General features: G+C 35.1%; 1 protein-coding gene across 1 annotated transcript in view; it reads left to right on the top strand.

The window, feature by feature from the left end:
• The first annotated feature begins 528 nt into the window (after positions 1-528).
• LOC117665207 (uncharacterized) overlaps positions 529-26,074 on the top strand; it is a 70,929-nt gene continuing 45,383 nt past the window's right edge. The window contains exons 1-19 of the mRNA XM_087880391.1: positions 529-640; positions 2,544-2,615; positions 5,629-5,890; positions 8,470-8,584; positions 10,056-10,146; positions 11,047-11,156; positions 11,746-11,959; positions 13,636-13,761; positions 14,008-14,125; positions 15,371-15,509; positions 16,260-16,370; positions 17,369-17,438; positions 19,410-19,547; positions 19,642-19,806; positions 20,187-20,281; positions 21,078-21,204; positions 22,712-22,964; positions 23,365-23,417; positions 24,253-24,353. Of these exons, the coding sequence (XP_087736517.1) occupies positions 568-640; positions 2,544-2,615; positions 5,629-5,890; positions 8,470-8,584; positions 10,056-10,146; positions 11,047-11,156; positions 11,746-11,959; positions 13,636-13,761; positions 14,008-14,125; positions 15,371-15,509; positions 16,260-16,370; positions 17,369-17,438; positions 19,410-19,547; positions 19,642-19,806; positions 20,187-20,281; positions 21,078-21,204; positions 22,712-22,964; positions 23,365-23,417; positions 24,253-24,353 (2,433 nt within the window). The 5' untranslated portion in view covers positions 529-567. The remainder of the gene's footprint in view (positions 641-2,543; positions 2,616-5,628; positions 5,891-8,469; positions 8,585-10,055; positions 10,147-11,046; positions 11,157-11,745; positions 11,960-13,635; positions 13,762-14,007; positions 14,126-15,370; positions 15,510-16,259; positions 16,371-17,368; positions 17,439-19,409; positions 19,548-19,641; positions 19,807-20,186; positions 20,282-21,077; positions 21,205-22,711; positions 22,965-23,364; positions 23,418-24,252; positions 24,354-26,074) is intronic.

Raw genomic sequence — 26,074 nt, 5'->3', positions numbered from 1 at the left:
TAGGAGAAATCAAAAGAGTTGGGTAATTCAAGTCTCAAGCCTCATCAGTCCTGAATACTGAACAAGCAAGCACCCACAGTGCTGAGACGTTGGCTCAAAATAATAGAAATCTTACTTCTTTTCTATATTCCCAATTAAATCAATGCTTAACAACAATACTTAGCAATATGCAGAACCTTAAATAATAGTCTCTCTGTTATCCACAAAACCATGTTCTGGCTCAAAAGATCCTTAAACTTATTATTTTTTTCCAGGATCTTCAATGTTTTTTTTGTTTTTGTTTTTTTGCCAAAGAAGGGTTCTTACTTGTTGATTATTCATTTCTGATTTCCCTTACTAGATGGAACTTTGACAAAAAACAATACACCTCACCAAAAGCAAACATTCTTAGCTAACCATCAAGGAAATGGAAGAGCATCCTCTATTTACCTCTGACAGCTCCACCTTATTAGTTGCATGGAAAATTAGCCCAAATCTCCCACTATATAAGAGTTTAAGAGTTCAGGTGACTTAGTCCTGCTGGTCAGAGGCTGGCTGCACACACATTGCTACCAAACTCCATTCAAGATGGGGTGTGGTAGAGGACCCAGGATACCATTATGGGTTATAATTCTAGTGATCTGCTGTATCCAACAGAAAGGTAAAAAAAAAAAAAAAAACCTCTCATTTTTTGTGGTATATTTGTAAAAAAAAAAAAAGCAATTAAATGTATAATAAATTGATTTTGAAAAACAGTTCATTCGATTTGTAAATTATATGGGTTTTTCAATTTCAGCGAGTTCCTTTCCCCAACAGTTAGTACTATTTAAACAAAACATTTAATGTATCTTTCTTCATTGAAGGAAACCTTTTAATTTGATGCAGCCTGAAGTAAAATATGCTTAATGGCATATCTATGAAGAAGGCTTTGAAGATTAAATCTAATCTTATAAAAGTTTAAATCTCTCTCCAAAAGTTATTTCATCCTCAATACAAATTTCTAATCAAAATAATTAGCTTGTATTGATGAAGTTTACTGTATGTCTCTTGTTTCAGAAGAAGACTTCAGAAGAAAGACTTTTTAAGTTATTCCAATACCTTCATTAATTTGTAAAACCTATATAGAATTTGGAAACTTAACATTCAAAGAAAGATAACAATATCCCTTTTGAACGATGCTACTTATTTGAAGAGATTGGAAAGAGTGAAGCATTTTTGGCCTAAGAAGAAGGTCTTGAACTGTTTCATTTTTAAATAAAATATTAAACCTTGCAGTCTATAACTAACCTTTGAAGAACAATAACACTAACAGCTTCCCTTTATCTAAACAATAACCTTGTGCAGTTTGGTAGACACGAGTATACAGTATATTCTGTATATGTTAGTTGTTGTTTTTAAGGAGATTAATTCTCGTATCAAAACTTGGGTATTGTTGAAAAAGAAAAAGTTATTCATTCTTCTTAATTATATAAATGGAGAGATGGAATGAGACTCAGTTGTTCAGGCACCCATGTCTTTGCATCTGACCTTATCTTTTATCTGGATTACAAAACCTGGATAGTCGCCACCAGATAGGAACAAAGAGTCAATTTTCTGTATTTTTTGCAGCTGATATATAGAGATGACACACAACCCTTTTAATAGCCAATGAATGTGAATCAAATTTTTTATTTGAATTTAGACTAAAATGTTTTCCATTTGCTTGTTTTTCAAAGAGTAATATGGTTTCATTTCATTCAAGAGCCATTAAGAAGACATGTTTTGTTGCATCCCATAAAGCAACTGATAGTTACTACCCCTCTCCCCTGAACTGAAACACATATCCTGTTATACCATCAATCTATATATAAATCTAAAACTAAGCCTTTGATTATATAAAACGGAAATGAATCAAGAAATTATTCATTTCAATCAGCTGCATTGATTGTCATTAATTTCCAACTTTAATCCTTGATTCTACCAGTTGCAGTGCTCAAAAGTATCATTTTTTCCCATTCAGACAAACAAGATTATTAAGGGTATAACTTTGTTAGATTATGTCCATGTAAAATATTTCTTCATTTTAGTTAGATGTTATACTGTATCAATTAATCCAAGTTGGAGGATCTCAAGAATCTCTGCAATCTTTTCAAATGTCCTATTTTTCTATATTTTATGTGGAACATTCTCCCACAGATAGCTTCCACATAACTGTATGGGGAGTCACTAAAATTGGGTTTAGAAAGCCAGTATGTCTTGAGGATAATGATGAAGGAATGGGGCAGAGATAAGCAAATGGTAGGGGGATTTTGACATCCCTTTGTGTGAATATCTGACCTCCTGTATTGACGCCACTGAAATTTATCATTAAATCCTCAATAAAAGGAGATGCACATGTTCAATTTTAGCAGGAAAACAAAATAAAAGAGGCATAAACTGAATTTAGTCATGCAACTGAAAAAGAGAAAAAACAATGAAAAACTCAAGCTCTGCTCATTTGTATGACATAATTTTTATGAAGCCTTTGTTTGACTACTTCTGCTGTATGTGTGCACATGAATAAGAAAATGTTCTTTTCTCTGTAGCTTCAAGTGCAGAAGATGTACCTGAAAGAGTTACCATCATCCCAACAGTGAAAAAAATTTCTGTTATATCAAGTAAGTGACTAAAATGAAATGTTCTTGCATCTATGACAGGGGTGTCAAACATGCATCATCACAGCGGCATCACATGATATATCATGACTTTTTTCCCCTTCGCTAAATTGAGCATGGGCATGGCCAGCGCATGACGCATCTGGCTTGCGGGCCGCGAGTTTGACAGCCCTGATCTATGAGATTTCATCATGGAGCCAACAATATTAATAAAGTATCTGGTAGTGGGTAGTCCTTGACTTATGATCACAATTGAACCCAAAATTTATGTTGCTAAGTGAGAAATTTGTTAAGTGAGTTTTGCCCCATTTTACAACTTTTTTTGCTACATTTGTTAAGTGAATCACTGTAGTTGTTAAATTAATAACACAGTTGTTAAATTAATCTGGTTTCCCCATTGACTTTGCTCATCAGAAGATTGCAAAAGATGATCACATGACTTTAGGACACTGCAACCATCTTAAATATGAGTCAGTTGCCAAGCATCCGAATATTGATCACATGACATGAGGATTTTGCAACTGTCATAAGTGTGAAAAAAATGGTCATACGTCTCTTTTTCCAGTGCCATTGTAACTTCAAATGGTCACTGAATGAATTCTTGTGAGTCAAGGGCTACCTGTACACAGATTGATGGATAATTCAGTAGATATGTAACATCAAATATCTCAACAGATTCAGAAAGAATTCCATAAATCATTGTGTCTGGCAGCTATTCTTAGAAATTTTAGTAACAGTTTAAATGATTTTATTTGTTCAAGGATTTTATTTTGTTGTATTACTGCTGATTTTACATTCTGAATTTTACTATATCTGTATTATTCCATTTGCTGCTGTGCTTCAATAGTCTGCTTTTCATCTAGCCAGATTTGGGTTTTGGGATTATTTTAGTATAGTTTAGTGTAGTTTAAGTCAATAGGCTAAAAACCAGAAGACTGTGAATTCTAGTCCTGCCAGTTTGATGACCATGAACCAGTCACTCCCTCTCAGCCCTAGGAAGAAGGGCCTGGTGGCTTAGCAGACTAATAGCATTGTGATTAACACCAGCTGTCTGCAATTACTGTAAGTTCGAATCTCACCACGCTCAAGATTTAATTCTTTTTAATTATCTTAACTTTTGTATTGTATATATTTTTAATTTTGGCTGTTCACCACCCTGAGTCCCTTCTGGGAGAAGGGCGGTATACAAATTAAATAAATAAATAAATAAATAAATAAATAAATAAATAAATAAATAAATAAATAAATAAATAAATAAATAAAAAGGTTGACTCAGCCTTCCATCTTTTCTAAGGTAGGTAAATTGAGGACCCAGTTTGTGGGGGCAATAAGCTGACTTTGTATAAATATACAAAAGTATGAAGGCTATTGCTTAATGCATTGTAAGCCTCCCTGAGTCTCCGGAGAAGGGCAGCATATAAATCAAATTTTTTAAAAAAAGGCAAGGACAAGCCACTTTTCAAATCTTTCCAAGAAAACTGCAGGGATTTGTTCAGACAGTACAAAATGAGAGTACAACCAATGTTTTTCTTACTTCAAACAATTTTTTGAAGTAAATTACATAAATATGGTAAACAATGCTATAACAAAAGAGGAAGTAGACCATTAGTCAATACTGAATACATAAACTAGTGATAAAAACTATGAAGCAATCCTGAGTACAGTGAATTTTCAAGAAAGATATCACCACTATGTATTGTATGTATGTAATACCCAGTATGGTTTTTTTCTCTACTGTAAGTTTTTTTCATTGGGTACTAGGTAAGTAGCTTTAATGTCCTTAGTCTTAATGTCCTTAGTTATCAATCACCGCTGAATCTGAAACAAACCATCTAACTCCCCACCCCATATCCCACCTCGTTTGCTCTATACTATTTTCAAGGATCCTATTTCCCTTATTTCCCATAGAATCAAAATCAAATGAAGTATTAGTACTGCTTTATAAAACCTTAGTAAAACCACATCTTTTGTAACTACGTTACAAAAAAAGATGTTGAGACGTTGGAAAAAATGGAAAGAGGAGCAGCTAAGATAATTAAAGGCCTGGAGACAAAAACATGTGAAGAACGGTTGCAGGATTTGGGTGTAGCTAGTCTGGAGAATTGAAGGACTAGGGTGACATGATAGCAGCAGTATTTCAGTGTTTGAGGGGCTACCACAAAGAGGGGGTCAACTTATTTTCCAAAGCACCAGAGGGCAAGACAAGAAACAATGGATGGAAACTAATCAAGGAGAGAAGCAACCAGGAATTAAGGAGAAACTTCCTAACAGTGAGGACAATTAACCAGTAGAACAGCTTGCTTTCAGAAGTTGTAGGTGCTTCATCACTGGAGGTTTTTAAGAAAAGACAGGACAGCCACCCATCTGAAATGGCATCGTTTCCTGCTTGAGCAGAGGGTTGGACCAAAAGAATTCCAAGGACCCTTCCAGTTTTATTCTGATCTTATTTCCACAATAGCAAACTGCTTAGCTGTATTTACAGACCTTTGCAACCCATTTTAAATCTATCATGATACAGAGAAACCTGATCTTGTAGTCTGCTAAAGGCACAAGGCTTCTTTTACCACTGCTGAGCTTGCTTGTTTGCAGTTTAGCAAACTCATGTTACTAAGTATCTAATTATGGTTTACTCCAGTTGCTACCCAGGAACGAGGCAGTCATTTTAATCTTGTGGATTTGCTTCGTGATAGCTCCACAATTATTCAGCTTCCACCAGGCTAGTTTTCCTCTAGAAGAGCTTTCTCTACCATGATAGCAGATATGTTGGTCTTCATCACACTTGGGAAGACATTAGAGTAAGGGACCCAGGCCTAGAGAAAATCCAGAACTACTATTACTCCATTTCTAAGTCAAGAACACAAAAGAAGGATCATCAGAGCAAAAATGGAGGAGCCAAATGCTGCTCCTGTCTAAATGTTAAGCTCTATGCCCCTCTATTTATCTATTTATCCACCCCAAACAAAAATGTAATAATGGTGTATGTATTAATTCTTTACATCCTCTTGGGTTTTCACAGCCGTTCACTCCGCTCATAATGGACAGGTCTGCAGTACATGGGGTGCCTTTCACTTCAAGACATTTGATGGTGATATGTATAATTTTCCTGGAGTCTGCAATTACATATTTGCCTCCCATTGCACTGAACCATTTGAAGATTTCAACATACAAATTAGACGCCAAGCAGTGGGGAACACCTCCACAATTAGCTCTGTCACCGTGATGCTGGCCGGAACAGATTTTAAAATGGAAAAAGATCAAATTTTGGTAAATGACAAACGGTAAGTCCTTAGTTCTGCATGCTGAATAAAGTATGTTTTGTGGAGATTCTCATCTAGAATTCACAGCAAACTCTGAATTTTGTATTTCTCAAAATTTTCATGTAGAAGTATGGACTACAGACATAGGCATCCACAAGAGAGGGATAAGAGAGGGGAAATCATGCATTGTGACACAAATTCAGCCTTCACATATTTGTGTACAACACTAGACCATAAATGCAAAACGGCAGAAAAAGTATTGTGATAACACATATGCACATTCTGTCATCATCATAGTTAGTATTGACAATTATCACCAAACATGCCTGAAGATGCAGATGTTTGTAATGTCAAAACACTTGCAGATGAGTACAAGATTTGAGGACATCCTAAGTGGCATTATTTCAAACATTGATGAGGAAGACAAGTTAAATTTTTCGGATCAGTTTCTGTTGCTTCTAACTTTTGGAACATGAGTAAAGAAACAAGCAGAATACCATGATAAGAAGTTATGTATAGCATACATGTGGAAGAAAAGAAGTCCAAATACTTACATCATCTCGTTAGATTACCTTTTTTTTCTGTTGTGGGTTTTAAATTTAGGAAGGGCTGCAATCCTTAGGTGAGTTGATAGCTATGTGACCAAAGAATCTGAAGAGGCTAGATAATGACTAGAAGAAATTATTCATCAGAAACTGTTCTTCTAACCAATAGGAGATGACAAGAACAAATGACTGTGGTATTATATAGATTTGAAAAGGAATAGGAATTTTTGTTTAGGTTTCATATATTAGCTATTTCTTTAAATTCACCTTAACCAATGAAAGTCCCTGCCTATTGGCCATGCTGATTGAAATTGATGGTTGGAACATTCAGAGAATCTTAACTGAGAATATCTTACCTATAGGCCCATCTGTATTTATTATTTAAGATGCTTGCGTCTGGTATCTAATGGTCATACAAGTTTGGTTTTAAGCTAATTTAAGAAAATCTCATCCAGACTGAGACACCTGAGCAACAGTTTGCAAGGTATTCATACTAAACTGCAAACTCTATGACCTTCCATTGGTCAGTTCCCCACCGCTCCCCTTCTTTTCTGTGACAACAATTGTCAATCACCTTCTTTCACATGGACAGCCTTACAGAATAGAATAGAATAGAATAGAATAGAATAGAATAGAATAGAATAGAATAGAATAGAATAGAATAGAGAAATAGAAATAGAAATAGAATCTGGAAGGGACCTTAGAGGTCTTCTAGTCCAGCCCCCTGCTCAAGCAGAAGAGCCTATACCATCTCAGGCAAGTGACTGTCCAGTCTCTTCTTAAAAACCTCCAGTGATGTAGTGCCCGCAATTTCTGGAGGCAAGTTTTGTTCCACTGGTTAATTGTCCTCACTGTTAGGAAGTTTCTCCTTAATTCCTTACAAGATGTATATATGTGTGTGTATGTGTGCATGTGCAGACAAAGTTGAATTTTAATATACAAAGATAAAGTATGAAAATATGCAGGCATAAGAAGCAATCCTTTTACAGAATAATCCTTTCTTACTGCCTTACAGATTTTAGAGCTACCTGTATAATGAATGTTGTAATAGTGCAATTGTTGGTGTACAGGTAGACCTCGACTTATAACCACAGTTGATCCCAAAATTTCCAGGTAGTTGTTAAGTGAATTTTGCCCCATTTTTCGATCTTCCTTGCCACAGTTGTTAAATGAATCACTGTAGTTGTTAAGTGACCCATGCGGTCATTAAAGCGAATGGCTTCCCCATTTACTTTGCTTCTCAGAAGATCGCAAAAGGTGATTGCATGGCCTCGGGAAACTGCAACTGTGATAAATACATGCCAGTTGCCAAGCATCCAAATTTTGATCACATGGCCATGGGGATGCTGCAATGGTCATAACTGTGAAAAAAAGGGTGCTGTTGTAACTTTGAATGGTCACCAAACAGATGGCTGTAAGTCAAGGACTACCTGTACTCATTTTATTTGAATGCTGCTGATTTGAATGAAGGAAGAAACTTTCTTAATTACTATTTTTTCTTCCCTCAACTTGTTAGGGTTCTCCATGAGTTTATTATCAAGTCTGTCACTGCATTATTTTATTGTTTTTCTAGTCATTCATAACTGAGTATTATCACAGCACTCACATTAAACTATAGTTCTAAAAATATATCACAAGCCACAATAAGTAGTGACTCCATTGAAGGGGCATTCCTGCCTCTTCAAAATAGTCAATGACCTATCAGAAATAGTCAGGACCACTCAATGTAATATGAAAAAGTATGCTTAGAAAATAGGAAGTAGAACAGAAAGTGAGCCCATCTGGCACTAGTGGATAGATCTAAAGACAATGGTGGCTCTTCGGACTATTATTTGCCTGTTCTGCCCGTATCTTTTATATTAACAATAATACAAAACATCAACAAGACACTAATACCTTTCTTCCAGAAAAAAATGAAACCAGAGTAAATGCAGAGTAAATTACTTGAGTAAATGCTGCATCCCTAAACTTCCATGCAAAAAAAAAATGGGGGGGGGGCATGTAGAAATATTGTGACATAAATGACACTTTGTATTTCTAATGCATTCTTATCAGGATTCAGTTACCTTACAATGGACCTGGATTTGAAATAGAGAATTTTCTCAACTATATTAAAGTGGTTAGTAAAATTGGCTTAACCCTAATGTGGAATAAAGAAGACAGTCTAATGGTAAGTATATAATGATGTAGAACTGATAAATGTGAGCTATAAGAAAATAAAGCTGGATGGATGGAATCTAGTTTCAGATGCCGGCTTCTTCCAAAATATTCTATGCCATTCTGTTTTCTGTTTTTGTCTCTAGCACATTTCCTGCATTCTGTGATTTCTGATCACTCTCACTTTTAGAGCTCACTTCCCACATAGAGAGACAGAGAGAGACAACTGAATTTAAGCTATCTTTATGTTTGATTCAGAGTTCTAAAAGCTACAGCCAAGTGGACAATTATTGCACAACCGTTGAAAACAACACTAGCTGCTTACTGGGGCAAGGCTTTGCTTATGATACATAATTAAGGCCTCATATGACTTGCAACCACCTATGTCACAGATCATCCCTCTCAATACAGATATGATCACTAAAATTCAAAAGTCAAGTTTATTTGCAAGGAGATCCTCTCAGAAGTGGTAGTTACATACTGAAATGTTCTCCCTCAGTGCTTGAGGGAGCTTCGTTTCATCATCCAAATTGGGTAAAAATGAAAAGAGAAGGCTAAGCTGGAATCATAACTCTACATCTAAGTTCAAGTTTAATGTATGAAGCAAAGACATGGCTCAAATTAAGAATTAATCAATTGGCAAACCAAGGTAATATAATAATTAATTAAGACTTCAACTGGGAGTCCCAAATTTAATCTACATTGAAACATGCCTGAGGCAATCATTCTTCCTCTCTGGTTGATCTATCTTACAAATTATTATTATGGGATAAGCTTAAGGAATGATCCTCTATATAACAGCTTGAGTTCTCAGAGAAAAAGTAGGATATAAATGCAATAAAATAAGACATTGAGTAGAAACACAAATACCATAGTAATACTTGTTCCTCCTTTAAACTTCTCAGATTAGCTATAGAGACAAGGAATGTTTTTTCAAATGCTCCTATATACATCTGTATATAACTATTATGTTGCCAATAACGGTCCTAGATAATGGTCCTTTATTTAAAAACCCTTTCACACTAAAGTAAGCTATCAAGCATGTTTCTATACTTGACATTTTATTTCTATGTTTAAAGACGAAAGCACATTTAGATTATATATTTAACATATACATAGGTCTGTAATCTCAAATTTTCATTGTCTGGTAATTTATTAGTTTCATAGGTTGTAACCTTAATTGCAAATTTGGGGTTTGGGGATGTTTCCTTCCTCAAAAGTACAGAAATGATAAGGGAAACAAAGGAGTTAATTTTGTTAGGACTAGTACAATGAAAATTAGGTTATTATGACTAATATTGAGCCTGTGATTCCCAAAGGAAATCCCAATTTTCTATCCAATAAATTCACTTTGGATTGTTGAAACATAACTTTGATAGACACTATTTTGGTTTATCTAGTGCAGGCATAGTCTTGAATCTCCAATAGTTATTAGGGAAAGTTAATCTACTACATGTTATCAACCTTCACATATGTAATTTCAGCTGGAACTTGATAAAAAATATGCCAATCAGACCTGTGGACTTTGTGGAGATTTTAATGGCATTCCAAAGTACAAAGAATTTTATTTTGAGAGTAAGTATATAAAAAAGGCCTTATTGGATTTATTTATCACCCTCTTTAATTCAATGAATGCTACGGAACCGTACTGTAGTTTTTCATAATCCTGATATTTCAATATGGTGGAAAAAATCCTTTTTTCCTCAATATTTTGATCATTAGTATCAACAACCCAGTAATTTTGCCTCATACCTGTCATTCTTCACTTTTTACATCTTTGAACATTGGATGAATATTAGGTTCCATATTCACCAAAACAAAGAAATTCCCAAATTTTAAATGTTCTCAAATTTAGAATTAGTACTTTAATCACCTTGTTCTCTGCCTTAAGAATATCAAATCATTTGTGATTTCAAAATAATGTGTAGATATTTTATTATTTTAAGTTTGAAAGATGCGACTGTATGACATTTGGGGCTAAAACAGGATGGTTTTTACTCTTTAACCACAATATCAGGGTCATAAATTGTACTGAAAAGTTAAACAAAAACAAAAAAAATCCTATATTATCCAGTGGCAAAGTACTTCTATAGTGGTGTCAAGAAAAACTGCACAATGTCTATGTAATTACCAGGAATTAAACTTAACTCAAGAGTGTCTTTTCATTTTTCCCATCTCCCCTTATTAAACCACCTCATACATATAGATAGACTCAGAGATGTAGATCAATATAATTTCATATGAAAAACTTATATTCTTTCTCATGTATGAAAGTTGAGGTGCTACAAACAAGAAAGAGCTCTTTAACTTATTGGGGATTGGATTTAGATTAATTTTGCTTTTCTAGAAGCCACACAGATCTTTAGATCTTGATCAACTTTCATAGCTAATTTGACATGGTTTTCCTGAAAGGAAATCTTAGACAGAGGTGCTACTAGTTTACAAATCTCTATTATGACTTTATTTTTTTTGAAGATACCCCTATAACAGGCTTCCAGTCTGGGAATCAATGGAAAGTGAATGATCCGACAGAAGATTGTGAGGATCCTATACCTCCTCCTCAGAAGAATTGCAGTGATGAACATGTGAGAATTTTCTTTCTTATTCTTCTGCTTTGCATTTGTCTGATTTGCAAAAGGATTCTAGAAACTTATATTTTAAAATTATTAGCTGCCATGTCATTGAAAATAATTGATTCTCTCTCAATCTGCTCCACAGCTATATTATTATAATATTGTGTGATGGAAGGTAGAGAGAGGAGCTGAATTTCCAGGAGGGAAGGGATGCATTCCAGAGGAATAAGAGGCAAAATCAGTCCAGTTGTTATGAATGAGAAGAAGAGAGTGGAGACAGCTCTGCCTTAATAGTTCTTAGAGTATATTGTAGATGCAGATAGTAGAGTGCTCAGTCTGGCAAGAGTTTGCCTATGTGTGAAACAATAAACAACTTCAGTTTGGAAGAATTACCATGTATTGATCTTGTTTTGGGGTCTGACATCTTAGGTTGGAATCTAACTTTGGAGGAAGGGCTTATGTTACTGTGTAAAATACAGGGATCTAGTCTATGATATAAGCAAGAAAAATGGGGGCTTTTTTAAAAAAGGGAAAGCCCCCCCCCCATTTTAGAAGGAAACTGTTTCATAAACTCTTTTTTGCCTTTTGTTTTTCCATCTAGGATATTTGTCGAAAAATACTAACTGGTTCTGCATTTTCTGAATGTAATGATATTGTCAGTGTGAATAGCTACATTGATGCTTGTGTACATGACTTGTGTCTCTGTGATAAAGTTGAAAAATTCTCCTGTCTCTGTGACACTTTCACTGAATACTCTCGACAATGTGCTCACGCTGGTGGCCGACCTCAAAACTGGAGAAGTCCAGAACTATGCCGTAAGTGTAAACTTCTGCCAAACAAGTGACCAAAGTAATTTGAGTCTAATGGGTATCAAACTCACGGCATCACGTTGCCATCATGTGACATTTTATGATGGTTTTTCCCTTGGCGGAACTGGGGTGGGCGTGGCCTGCTCATGGAACATCTGGCCTGTGGGCCGCCAGTTTGACACCCCAGCTTTAAACTTATCAGGATTCTTGATTCAGATTCATTTTCTAGTTGAAAGTATGGAAATGAAAAGATGCTGCCAAAACAAGAAATATATGAGTGAATAGATTTCTACTTGCAACAGAAAACAATAAATATTACATTACAAATAAAATATTACATTTCACAGATCCCTGTACTAGTTATAGAGTTATGAACAGCTTGAAGGATCAGAGAAGATGCAAGTCTTACTTTCCCAGACAATACACAGTTCAAAGGAATTGGGAAAGTCACAAAGATGGCAAATTTAATCATTCTTCAAAAGTACTAAAACATATTAGCACTATTCTTTAAGCAATGAGATGAAGAAAGCAACTGGATAAACAATTGGATATGTTCTGGTGTGTGGCAAGCTCTGTTTTTTCTGCTCAGTTATTCAGCTAAGATGAGAAACAGCTGAACTGGGTAATCAATCACTGAGGAATCATGTTCTTGCTTATATTGTTTCTGCTCTCAAGAAGTTTTGAACAATGAAGCATCAAAGGAAAAGGAGAGAAAAACTCTGAACAGATCTCTTCTCTCTGTGTGTGTGTCCATCAAAAAATAATAATGGATACATATAAATTATAAACTATTTGGCTAGACTGGCAAGCACCCATAGACCATAAATAAAGAACATGAAATATATGCAAAAAAAACAAGAAACAGGTGGTAGGATGTGCCTTTAATTTAAATTAAAGGCACTTTAATTTAAAAATGATTTCTGAAAACATAATTAATTTCATTCAAAACAATCAATTATGAATGTCAGTTGCTACTTGGGGTTGCATCCTGTATTATTGCAATGTGTTGTACTTGGGGACACCTTCGGATACTATCCGAATGCTGATAGTTTATAAAATATAGTGGCCCACCTGTTACCTGACACATGTCCCCAGTAAGCATTATACCTGTGCTGTGACCCCTGCATTGGTTTCAAGTAGGCTTCCAGGTGCAAACTGAAGTGCTGGTTTTGCTGTATTAAGACCTATATTTTTGGCACCTACATGTTCTTAGAATTTCATTCTTCAATCTGGATTGATTGTATCAAGAGAAACTATTGGTATATTAGTTCTCCCCATAAAGCAAGGAGGACTGAAACACTGAGGTGCTATTTTTCCATGACAGCATCAAGCAATCTTCTAGCAGAGATCAGGCCAATCCTCTGTTTTCAAATGATGCTGAAAACCAAGCTCTTCCACAAAGTTTTTGTAGTATGAGCGACTGCTATGTGGATTTTTCCTGTTTGTTGATTTTGGTTGGGATATTATGATGATGTTGATGATCAAGATGCAATTATCCTGTTATCATGGATGCCTTATCTCATGTATCTTTGTTAACTGCTGAGAGTTCTTTCAAATTATGGCATGTTGCAAGGCTAATGAAGAACATGATACATATTACTGATAATGATTCTCTGTCAGGGTTATTTTATACACAGCATGCTGTGCGGAGAACTGACCTAGTCTTATTGTTCTTATTTCAGCAATATCATGCTCTTTGGATATGCAATATCAAGAATGTGGATCACCTTGTGCAAATACTTGTACTAATTCTGAAAGATCTCATGTCTGTGAAGATCACTGCGTAGACGGCTGCTTTTGTCCACCAGGTGAGCTGCCCTCTTCAGCGTAAATTATTCTATTATCGAGGGGGGGAGGAAATGTGAGAATATGGAGCTAAGTATGCATACTGTACTACTGTGCCATAAACACAATAATAAAATAGTATTGTCTACTATATATACTCCCTTTAGTACTTTCTAAAAAAAAAATGGTATAGAAGAATTTCAATGAAAATGAAATGAAACTGTTCTGGCCCATGTTGAAAATCCATTATAATTTATTTGTCCTCATAGGAACTGTTTTTGATGACATCAACGGCGAAGCCTGCATCCCCTTTGAGCAATGCTCCTGCATTTATAATGGAGAATCTTATGCTCCAGGGATGACATATTCAGCTCCATGCCGTTCCTGGTAATTCATATCTTTTGATACATTCAGCCAATGTTTTGTGCGGGAATCTAGTTTTCATCGGTGATGTCAATATTTTTTATTTGTAATTCTTGATTTTGGACTCTGATCTAAAGTCCATACTTCCATTTAACCTCTCAGATTGCATATATTAAAGGTAAAGGTAAAGGTTCCCCTCGCACATATGTGCTAGTCGTTCCTGACTCTAGGGGGTGGTGCTCATCTCCGTTTCAAAGCCGAAGAGCCAGCGCTGTCTGAAGACATCTCCGTGGTCATGTGGCCGGCATGACTCAATGCCAAAGGCACACGGAACGCTGTTACCTTCCCACCAAAGATGGTTCCTATTTTTTCTACTTGCATTTTTTACATGCTTTTGAACTGCTAAGTTTGCAAAAGCTGGGACAAGTAACTGGAGCTCACCCCATTACGTGGCACTAGGGATTCGAACCGCTGAACTACCAACCTTTCGATCGACAAGCTCAACGTCTTAGCCACTGAGCCACCATGTTCCTTTTGCATATATTACTTCTGGCTATTAATCTATCCTTCAGACTCATTCAAAAGGGAGATTCTGCTGGATTTTTAAAACTAGCTGGGTAACTAAAGAATAGCAGTTAACTAATGAGCATATTGTTAAACTAAGACTCTTTAGGAGAAAGAAGAAAATGGAATGCTACCTTTTGCAGGTATTGTTCACTCTGACTGACAAAAGCTTTGCAAGATCAAAGACAAAGGCGTTCTCACACTTGCAGCTATTACCTCTTCTGTTCCAAATGTACAGTGGAAGACAACACATTTTTTTTTAATTAGCTGATAAACATTCAGAAATCTCAAAAAGAATGGCAAAATATTGCTCAATCATGGTTGCAATAAGGAAACATTAAGCACTGTCATATTGTTCCATGCTGGAAGATAAGCTATATATTTTTCTCTTTAATATTTTAGTGTATAGTTTCACGTTAATGTTTGATATTATATTTGGTCTGGCAGCATAAATAAATAAACCTACATGTAAACACTTGCTGCATTCTATTAGTTTCCTGGAAATGAAGCTATGATCATGTAATAGATCATGCCTTCCATAGCTTTTGAATTACAAGGTAATATTGATTGACTCTATCAAACTAAGTATCTATATTTATGTATTCAAAATGGGGATTTAATTGATACCATAGCAAAATAATACAAGATAAGTAAGTACTTTTTCTTCAAAGTTAAATCCCTAATTTTAGATTCTTTTTTCTCCAGTGTCTGCAGTGGTGGTGAGTGGAATTGCACAGAGCTTCCTTGTCGTGGTATTTGCTCAATAGAAGGAGGATCACATATCTCCACCTATGATGAAGTGTGGTATAATTTCCATGGAAAATGTAATTATATTCTAACTAAGGCAAGTCATCTAAGATTTCACATTAGCAAAAATGTCTTTAGGTACACAACCTAAACCTGAGCTTCTATTTCTAGAATTATAAAATTACATTTATTGTTCCCAATGTCAGTCCTTTGCTATAAATATCATATCACACGGTTTACCCAGTTTCTATTTCTAGATTTTATTTATATCTTGCATCTTTCCCTATAAAATGGTAGTTTTCTTTTATATATATACATTAAAAAGAGGAATTCTTGGCTGATGGAGAAGAATTTCACCAAGCTATTGTTTTCTTTCCAGATGTAAACAATAGCCATTTTAATCTGATTAAATCAATTACTATATTAGTGTGATCCAAAAAACAGATAGAAAACTCTGTATGCTGCTCAATAAAATGGCTTGATAATGAAAACAAAATTAAGCTAGCTAGGAAGAGACTGAGCAATTCGGAAAATGCTCTAACTTAATCTGACTCTTCACCTCTGTTCTAATAAAATTGGTTCAATGTTTAATATTATGAAAAAGAATATAAAGAATATAAGCCGCCCTGAGTCTTTGGAGAGGGGCGGCATATAAATTTAATTAATTAAATTAAATTAAATTAAATGAGAATTTCCTGTTTTTCCAACTAAGATGGACTCAAATTATTCCCTTTCTTTGCAAAGTCAACCAAAGTACTATAGAAGTTATCCCAAAATATTTTTAAAGTAGCATCTTTGAAATCTGTCTGTTGTCTTATTATCTTTTTCCTGGTCTCTCTTCCCCCAGATTTGTGACGAAGAAACCTTTACTGTTCTTGGAGATCTTGGGCCATGTGGCTTCACAGAGTCTGAGACTTGCTTAAAAATGGTGGTTCTTACCATCAATGGAGGAGAAACTGTAAGAACCTTAATTAATCAAAATTGCTCAGGTGCCATTGAGTTGATTAGGCTTGCCTACCAATCTAAAAAATGCCTTTTGCTGACAAAATAATGACATATCTAATAAGCAGAATTCATTTCTTTTTCTATATTTAAACAAGAATTACATTGCTAGAAGTAAAATGAAGGAGCTTTAAAACTCTGGATTACAGCAGTTTAATTTCCTTTTTTTCTTAAGTAACAGTTCAGTTAAATTCCTGTCAACAACTAAACCAAATTAAATTAAATTAAATAATTTATTTAAATATGAATTGATGAGAGGTGAGAATTTTACTTAGCACTTGCAATGTCTCTCCCTTCTTACCTTTCCTTCTGCCTTCTTTCCCTCCCTTCCCATATAATTCATTTATATTTACAAACATATCCACATTTATATGTAGATAGATAGATAGATAGATAGATAGATAGATAGATAGATAGATAGATAGATAGATAGATAATGGATGGATGATAGATGATAAATGATAGATGATGATAGATGATAGAGAGATAGATATTTTTATTTATTTATTTATTTCATCAAGCATGTATTAGATAACAGATATAAGTATAAACATGAATACATGAAATGGATACGAATAAAAGGGAATTTTAGGACAGGGACAGTAGGCACACTGGTGCACTTATGCACACCACTTAAAGACCTCTTAGGAATGGGGTGAGGTCAACAGTAGACAGTCTAAGGTTAAAGTTTTGGGGGTTTGGGGAAGAAACCACAGTCAGGTAGTGCATTCCAGGCATTAACAACTCTGTTACTGAAGTCGTATTTTCTGCAATCAAGTTTGGCGCGGTTTACCATAAGTTTGTATCTATTGTGTGCCATATCTATTGTGTGTATCTATTGTGTATAGATAGATGGGGAGAGAGAGAGAGAGAGACAGAGAGAATTTCGTATTTCTATTTATCAGTTTTTAACATAATGAATCTATTGATTATTTCTTCATTTTTACTCACCAGTATGCTGCAATCAACCGTGAAGGCATAGTAATTGTTAATGGGATGGTTACTCAGCTGCCTATCTCAGTGGGTATGTAGCTCATTAGAAATATCTGACTGTGCAGAAGGAAGAGTTTTAAATCTTAAATGTAATCAGCATATCAAATTTGGTTTGGTATCAGACTGACAATTGAGTTTGCTGTTCTGAAAAAGGAATTCCTTTTGGAAAGAGAAGCTCACTATCCATGCTTTAATCTTAATCAGTCTCTGAACATATGCAGCTTTTAAAAGATTTTAGAAACCTCAGCTGTACAGGTTAGTGCAATCAACTGCCTCAATAAGCATTTTTTAAAAACTGTGCTTCATCGGATTCCCAATTTGTTTCCAATCACAGTTCAAATTCTTGATAATATTTTGCTAAGCCTTTGATGGAGTGTTATTTGTCAGGTCGATGCATATCTGCTGAAGAATTCACATTATTTTTCTGTTAGTGTCACTACAAATTCCTCAAAGATTGGTTAAGCAATGGTATAGGTCGGGGTGGGCAAATGTGGCACTTTTACAACCTGTCTCAGGAATTCTGGGAGTTGAAGTCCACAGTTTGTAAAAGATTTGCCCATCCCGGTATAGGTAATCTAACCTACATCTTTAACATCTTTAACAGTTTGAGTCCACCAGTAAACTAGTGAAAAATTTGGATTTTTTTAAACCACCCTACCAGAGAAATACAGTGGTAACTCCTGTGCAACCTATATCCATTTGAGTGATTTGGAAACTGGGGTGAAATCCTTCTACTTTAAGTAGGCCTTATGTTACACTGATGAACAGAGTCACTGTGAGCAGCCATATAAATGTTCTTATTAAGTAAATAAAATAGATAATAAATAAAACCAATTAAAATCATAAAGTGGGTAACTATAGAAAAAGTTAATATTTTTTTTTAAGTTATTGCTGACCAACTTTTACCTGACTTGTAGAATGTGAGTCAAAAGTAACAGCCACTATGCTACTATAGCTTTATTATAACAGCAGTTGCAACAGAGAACCAAACTTTAGAAAGGAAGTTCTCTCTGGAACAGAGAACAAACGTGGAAAGGAAGTTTTGCTTTAGGCTGGCTGCTGTGCCTGATAGATGTGAATTTTGATGCTTCAACTTAGTAAATTGTACTAAGGTTTTCAAAAATATGCCCTGTAAGTTCTGCCTACGAAAAGAAAAATGTTTGGTGATTACTTTCTTCCCATGGGGAAGTGAGATGAAGATTTTAAAAAACAGACTAATTAAACAGTAGGATACTTTATTATGTAGGGATGTGGTGGCTCAGTGGCTAAGACACTGAGCTTGTTGATCGAAAAGTCGGCAGTTCAGTGGTTTGAATCCTTAGTGCTGCGTAATGGGGTGAGCTCCCGTTACTTGTCCCAGCTTTTGCCGACCTAGCAGTTCGAAAGCACGTAAAAAATGCAAGTAGAAAAAATAGGGACCACCTTTGATGGGAAGGTCACAGCGTTCCGTGCGCCTTTGGCATTGAGTCATGCCAGCCACATGACCACAGAGACGTCTTCAGACAGCACTGGCTCTTCAGCTTTGAAACAGAGTTGAGCACCACCCCCTACAGTCAGGAACAACTAGCACATACCTTTATGCTTTATTAACTGTGGGTCCAAATAGAATATCTGGTCATTACCATCACCAAAACTGAAAAAAAGAATTAATAACCAGAAAAGGGTGCTGGCTTTGTTTCTAGCCAGTTTATAGATGGGAGACAAAGAGCTGAAGGCAACTATGTAAAACATCATGCTAGATGCTTAACTAATTCAGTGAAATACCCTGTCTGCACCATATCATTGGGATGACGGTTGAACACATGGTAGAAGTGTTTACCATGTGTTCTGGTATAAAAAATACCAGTTTTTTGGGGGTTTTTTTTTTCTAATCAAGCCCTGTACCATATTCCCAATTCACTAATGTGGTGGTAGCAAATGACTACCCAAAATTTAGCTCCTCCTCTCCTGGACAACTGCAAATGCTGATTTATTCACAATGGCATTTATTCTTTCCCCATAGCTAATGTAACAATGTTCCAGCCTTCACATTCCTTCATCGTTCTGGACACAAATTTTGGCCTTCAGCTCGTGGTCCAGGTTAAACCTTTGCTACAGTTATACATTTATCTGGATCCATCTTTCCAAGGAAGAATGTGTGGTAAGGAATATTTCAAAATTCTATGCCTTCTCTAGGTTCAAAGAGTCCATTTTGTTATTTTGCCATCATTCAAATTATAAAATTTCTTTTAAAGGCCTCTGTGGCAACTTTAACCATAACCAGAGAGATGACTTCAAAACCCTGAATGGATTGATAGAAGGAACAGCGATCGCATTTGCTAATACCTGGAAAACTCAAGCTGCCTGTGACAACATTAAACAGCATTTTAATGATCCTTGCACCGTGAGCACTGAAAATGGTGGGCAGAATTACTCCAAAATAGCCATTCTTTAAAACAATTATTCTCATTTTTTCCTACATAGTTGTTAAGGGAAAACTCAATAAAAATCTTACAAATGAGGTGAGTGTGGGGAGTAAAAGCAATGCATTGATAATGAGAGTGAAAAAATCAGAAAATGTGCAAATTAAGATCTTATCAGCAGAATTTGAGAAAGAATTAGGTGTATGAAATAAATGGACTCAAGTTTGTTTCATTCTTTTTCAGATGTAGGTATAGTTGTCTGTATTAGCATATTAATAATGTGAACATTGAAGCTAGACATGTAATCTGTGATGAAATTTGCCATGTATCTTTATAGAAATGGTCCAAAAGATATGGATGTTTACTTCTTTTTTTAGAAAAATATGCCCGTCATTGGTGTGGACTCCTGACTGATACTGAAGGGCCTTTTGCTAAATGCCACCCCATAGTGAATCCGAAGGCTTATCACACGGTACTATGATCATCCATTTTAATTAAGAACATTGCCTGGAAAGACATTAACAATGGTGGGAAGTAAGGATCATCCTTTAGGGGAGGGGTGAGCAAATGTTATTTGTGGCCAGAATCTGGTCAATTTCAGTAGGCTGTTATTGCAGAAAGTTCTGTAAACACCCCCCCCCCCCGGTGGATCTTCCTGAAGAAAAACAAACTGAATTTCCCCCACAGAGCTGGACTTTCAATGTCATGCATTATATTGCCAAAATGATGTGAAAGCACATTAAATCACTCTACTAACAAAACCTGGCACACCCAGCTCAATGTACTACTTGCGTGGAATGCACTTCAGGAGTTTGACAGACTAAAAGGATTGCTGCTGAAATCTGATTGGATGTAAAATTCCAATTTAGTGGTAGGATAGCAGTAGCAATAGTCTGGGTCCTCATTTTACTAACCTTGGAAGGATGGAAGGCTGAGTCAACCTCCTAGCAAGAAATGACATGGAAAGTATTATTATTATTTTTTTAATTTGATTTATATGCCGCCCTTCTCCGGAGACTCAGGGCGGCTTACAATGCGCTAAGCAATAGCCTTCATCCTTTTGTATATTTATACAAAGTCAGTTTATTGCCCCCACAACTGGGTCCTCAATTTACCTACCTTAGAAAGGATGGAAGGCTGAGTCAACCTGGAGCCTGGTGAGATTCGAACCTGCAGTAATTGCAGGCAGCTGGTCTTAATAACAGGGTGCTTTAGACCACTGTACTACCAAGGCTCTATTTGATTAAGAATATGCTTCCCTTTTCTAGAACTGTATGTTTGATACCTGCGCTTGTAAGATAAGTGAGAAGTGCATGTGTGCTGCCCTCTCGTCCTATGTCAGAGCATGCAGAGCCAAAGGAATTGAACTTGCAGGATGGAGAACCAACGCTTGTTGTGAGTACTCTGATAAAACCATTCAGCAAGGAATTCTAGACTGATAAATTTTTCTAGTGATGCCGCCAAGGAATGGACTTTTGAATATAATTTTAATGCTAATCTCCAGCTCCCTTGCTGGCATTTCTATGAAATGATGAATTTCTGATGGACATTTATACCTTCCTTACATCCACCCCAGATAGTCTGGGATGTGCTCCATACAAAGATGATTTTTAAAAGCATTACTATTAATTTGCAGCAGCCAAACTAGAGGGCTGCATGCTTGGGAAACACATAAGATGATTCACTGGTTGTCTATTTGTTGCTGAGCTTTAAAGTCCTCTCCCTCTGAATTAATTTATCTGGAATCTGGATATATGAAGAATTATGTACAGTATGTATTTGGAATAGCAGACAAAACTGTGCTTGATAGACTTTTTTAAAGAGGGGATTTTTTTTGTATAGTGATCCTAAACTATGAAACATCTAATAATTGGTGCTCTAAGATCTATTCACCATTGAATATGCAATGGACTCTTTCATGACACATGCGATACACATAACACCTCCATTTGGAACATATATAAGTGTAGTTTTCATAAGGGAGATCTATATACCTGTTTCCACCTTAATGGGTAATACGTTGATTAAGGACAAAAGTAAAAACCTTCTCGATGGGGCACATTGTGAAAAAAAATTATAGGGATAGCCAAGAGCAGGGGGAAATTGTGTTGTAATAGAAGTGGGTAATTCAGACTTTATCAGTTTCGGTGTTTTGGTTCTCAGCCAGATCCTCTCCTTAAATTCAGCCAAGGTATTTTCAAAGCTGAAATTGCATGTTGCTAGAAGAGGACGACCATACTATGCCAAATCAACATTAATTTTCTACTTAGGGAAGAGTTTGGCATTGTATGGTAAGTGGATTCCAGTAACAAACTCAGAATATACAGAATAGTGTCAGTCTCTTGAATGCTTTCATTTGGTCCCAATATTTTTCAACCCTCCCAAAAAGGTAAGGTTACTGCTTTCTTTTTAGATTACTAATTTCTAGATATTTCCAAAAAGGCTGCAATATTCTTAGGACTGGGGGTTCTTGGTGCTTTCTGACTTGGTTGTTTTCATGTAGACATTTTATTACCCAACTAGGTAACTAGTGCTAGAAGGAAATGGAGTTTGCAAATAGATATGGCTTAAAGACGTTTTTGGTGCATTTCATACAGTATAAATTGTTTCAGGCTTTTCTCATAACTGATCATTATTATCCATTTAAGTCTGCAGTATGTGATATATTTTCTTATGACTAGTGTTGAACTGTAAATAAATAAACTCTGAACACTAAATGTTGTTTTAAATGCATCTTAGTTCCTTTCTTCTGCTTTCAGCACAGATGTGGCTCTGTGCATGTTGTTATTCACTTACTCTGTGTTGTATTCTTACTGTGTCTTTTAGCTTTACCAGAGACTTGAGATCAACAGGTAATCAATATACAATATAAATAACTATTATTTCTTTTTCTTCCTTCAAGCCAAATATGCCACCTGTCCCAAATCCCTGAATTATAGCTATGAAATTAGCTCTTGTCAACCTACTTGCCGATCACTGAGTGAACCTGATATTACCTGCAACATCAAATTTGTCCCAGTTGATGGCTGTACATGTGCACCTGGAACTTACATGGATGATTCTGAAATATGTGTACCTGCTAACCAATGTCCCTGCTATTACAAAGGAACAGCCATGCTCCCTGGTGAAGTTTACCATGAGTTTGGCGTTGCATGGTAAGAGGATTTAAGTTACAAACTAAGCTTGGTTATTAAGAATAGATTGAATAGTGTCAGTCTAGAATGTTTTCATTTGGTCCCGAGTGTTTTTGCTATAAGGATATAATGGCACTGCTTAAAATCATAATGTGCAGAGTTTGGAAAAAGATTTATTACATTTACAAGTTTATCTGCAAATGTTAAATACTTAATCTTATATCCAGATTATGTTAGCTACTCTGCCTTTGAAGAGTTTTTTAGGGTATTGATATTTTAGGGTAATTGATATTTTAGGGTATTTTAGCCATTGATATTTTAGGGTAATTGATAATTTGCAGCTTCTCAACTAAAAAAAAAAAAGATTTAGGAATTCTCAGATAATATGGACACAATAATCATTCCCATTTCTTTTACTCAGCACTTGTAACCAAGGAAAACTAAACTGCTATGGTGATGGAGAATCCAAACAAAGTAAGGAATACAGAGACATTACCCACATGTTCATTTCTTGGTCCATCTTTCCATTTAAATTGAACCAGCCTAGTTAAAATAGCAGTATGTAACAAAAATAATTCAGAAACAAATCAGCATTTTAATATTGTCTATGGTCTTGAGCATGATAACTGGAAGTAAGTTCAATTTCACAAAATGGATCTTACGCCAAGGTAAATACACACAGATTAAACTACAAATTTATATTTTAGTGAGAACCATTTATCTTGTAGATGTATTGACAAAGAAGGTAATTATTGCTTGGACCTAAATTGTGTTTAATGCTTAAATTATATTAGAGATTTCAACATATTTAAAAATGATATAAACAGTAAGCAAATAGAAGTAGTTTTCTTTTTTTCATTAAAAAAGTTGGGTATGGAAAAATGTTTGAGAGAAGTGAAGATGTATAATTCAGAGGTTGATAGTGTCCTTTTTAGAAATACTTCTTGGCTGTAAATTGCATAAAAAACTAAATGCTGGTTTTCTTGCAAATATTTGGAAACATTACAGGCAGAATATATTCATTTTGGGATATATTTTGATAATGACATGAATTGGACTCAGATTTTCCTTCCTTCCTTCCTTCCTTCCTTCCTTCCTTCCTTCCTTCCTTCCTTCCTTCCTTCCTTCCTTCCTTCTTTCCTTCCTTCCTCAATAACTCAATTAGAGACTCAATAACAACTGAAGGTTAAGACAAATGAATAAAGTTAGTTCCAAAGACCTTACACATCTTTTGCCCAGCTCTTTTGACCCATGATATCAATATCTATCTCTTCATGTGATATATCAACTTTTTCTCTCTTCTGGATAGAATGTACCGCTCCAATGGTTTACTTTGACTGCAGAAATGCCACCACTGACAGCAAAGGGGCCGGATGTCAGAAAAGCTGTCAGAATTTTGATAGACATTGTGTAAGTATTTTTTTTATTTCTTTTTTTTTATGTATCTTTTTCTGTTTTTTTATTTTTCTTTTTTAAAAAAAAAGTTTTTATTTTATAAACAAACAAACAAACAATACATAATCAATCATTCAATATATCTTCTGAGTACATCTTTTGTATCTTCTTTTTACTCCTCCAATATTTATCATATCTTAATATTATCATTTCCTTTATTATGACATTTCCCCCACATTCCTTACTTCTCTATTAATACATTTATCTATCTTTTAGTTTTATTAAAAATTAAACAACAATTTTATCCCCAACAACCTTCAACCCGCCTCCCCTCTCCCACCCCCGACTTCCCAGAGCAAAAACAGGGTGTAACATTAAACAAGCATAAGCTAAAATATACTAACTTACTACAAGATTCAAAACTCCCTCACACTCTTTAACTCCTCTTTTAAAAATTATTCATCAGCCTCCCCTTTTAAAATTCTAAATTAAACATTTTAAAACTTTCTTTAAAGCATATCTTTTTAAAAGAAAAGAAAGAAAAAAATATATTATTTTAAGTTAAACCTTTTAAAATCTCTTAATACCTTTAATAAAACATTCTTCAAGATATAAGTTTCAAAACTTTTTTTTAAAGGCTATCCATATAATCTTAAAAATACTAGTAATCCATTGAATTAAATTATTTCTAACTCTTGAGTTCATTCTTCAAAATATCAATTTCAAAACTTTCAGAAAGTTATCAATTAAGTTTAAAGTTAAGCATTTTAATACCTCGATAATTTTTTTAAAAAAAGCTATCCATTTTTAGTTAAACATTTTTACTTAAACTTAAAAAATACTAATTTCAGTAAACTTTTCAGATTTATTATTAAAATCCTCCCCAAAAGAAACTAATCTTCAATTCTTCCTTTCTTTCTATATTTTTTCCAGTCCTTCTTCTTCAATAGTACTTTCTTCTTCAACATTGCTCCTCCCCCTGCTTTTATTTTCGAAAAATGTTGGATATAGATTTGAGGCTGATGTATCTTTGGAAATCATTCTCTTCTAAAAGTTATCTCCTTCAATTTGAAACCTCCATTTCGACTCTTCCTGCTTATATAATCAATCACTTCCTTCCTTGAAAATTGATTCTGTCTATGAAGCCAAAAATTGTCAGAATAAAGTTTATCAGTCTGCAGGAAAGAGTCTATTTGCTGCTTTTCAGTTAACTGCATAGAAGCTTCTGCCAAAACCTCTGTTTTCAGTGTGCTGACTTCCATCGTGATCCTGACAGCCTCTTTTTCCTGCTCCAAAGTCGAAATAGCTTGATTTTCTTCCTCTTTTCCAGCCAGCAAATCATTGTTGTTCTCCAAATTATAATTTTGAATAGTCCTTTCAACTGATTCCAATATAACAGAAGTATAAAAATTTAAGAGTTCTTGTAAAACCTTTACAGTCACAACTTGTGAATTTGCTGGCTCATATAATAATGATCCTCCATCCTTGATGTCAGCCATATTTCAATTTCCACTTTAAATTTATTCAGCTGTCAGGTCAATAAGTCCAATAATTTTCCATACAATTTAGAAGTATAAAGTAGTTGGAGTCAGTACCATAGTCTTTTTCATTCCACTAGCACTTTAAATCTTTTTCTTGCCGCGTAATCCAATAGCTTTTACAATGTTGCAGCTTTAACGATCACTTTCACTAGTAAGTTTCGTTTTAACGCCCTTAAGCGCCATCTTTTTTCTTTT

The sequence above is a fragment of the Pantherophis guttatus genome, chromosome 1 (genome assembly GCF_059756535.1).
Source record: "Pantherophis guttatus breed Tessera chromosome 1, ASM5975653v1, whole genome shotgun sequence".
In the NCBI taxonomy this organism is placed as follows: Eukaryota; Metazoa; Chordata; class Lepidosauria; order Squamata; family Colubridae; genus Pantherophis; species Pantherophis guttatus.
The sequence above is the reverse complement of the archived record's forward strand: the minus strand, read 5'-3'. Positions and strand labels throughout refer to the sequence as shown.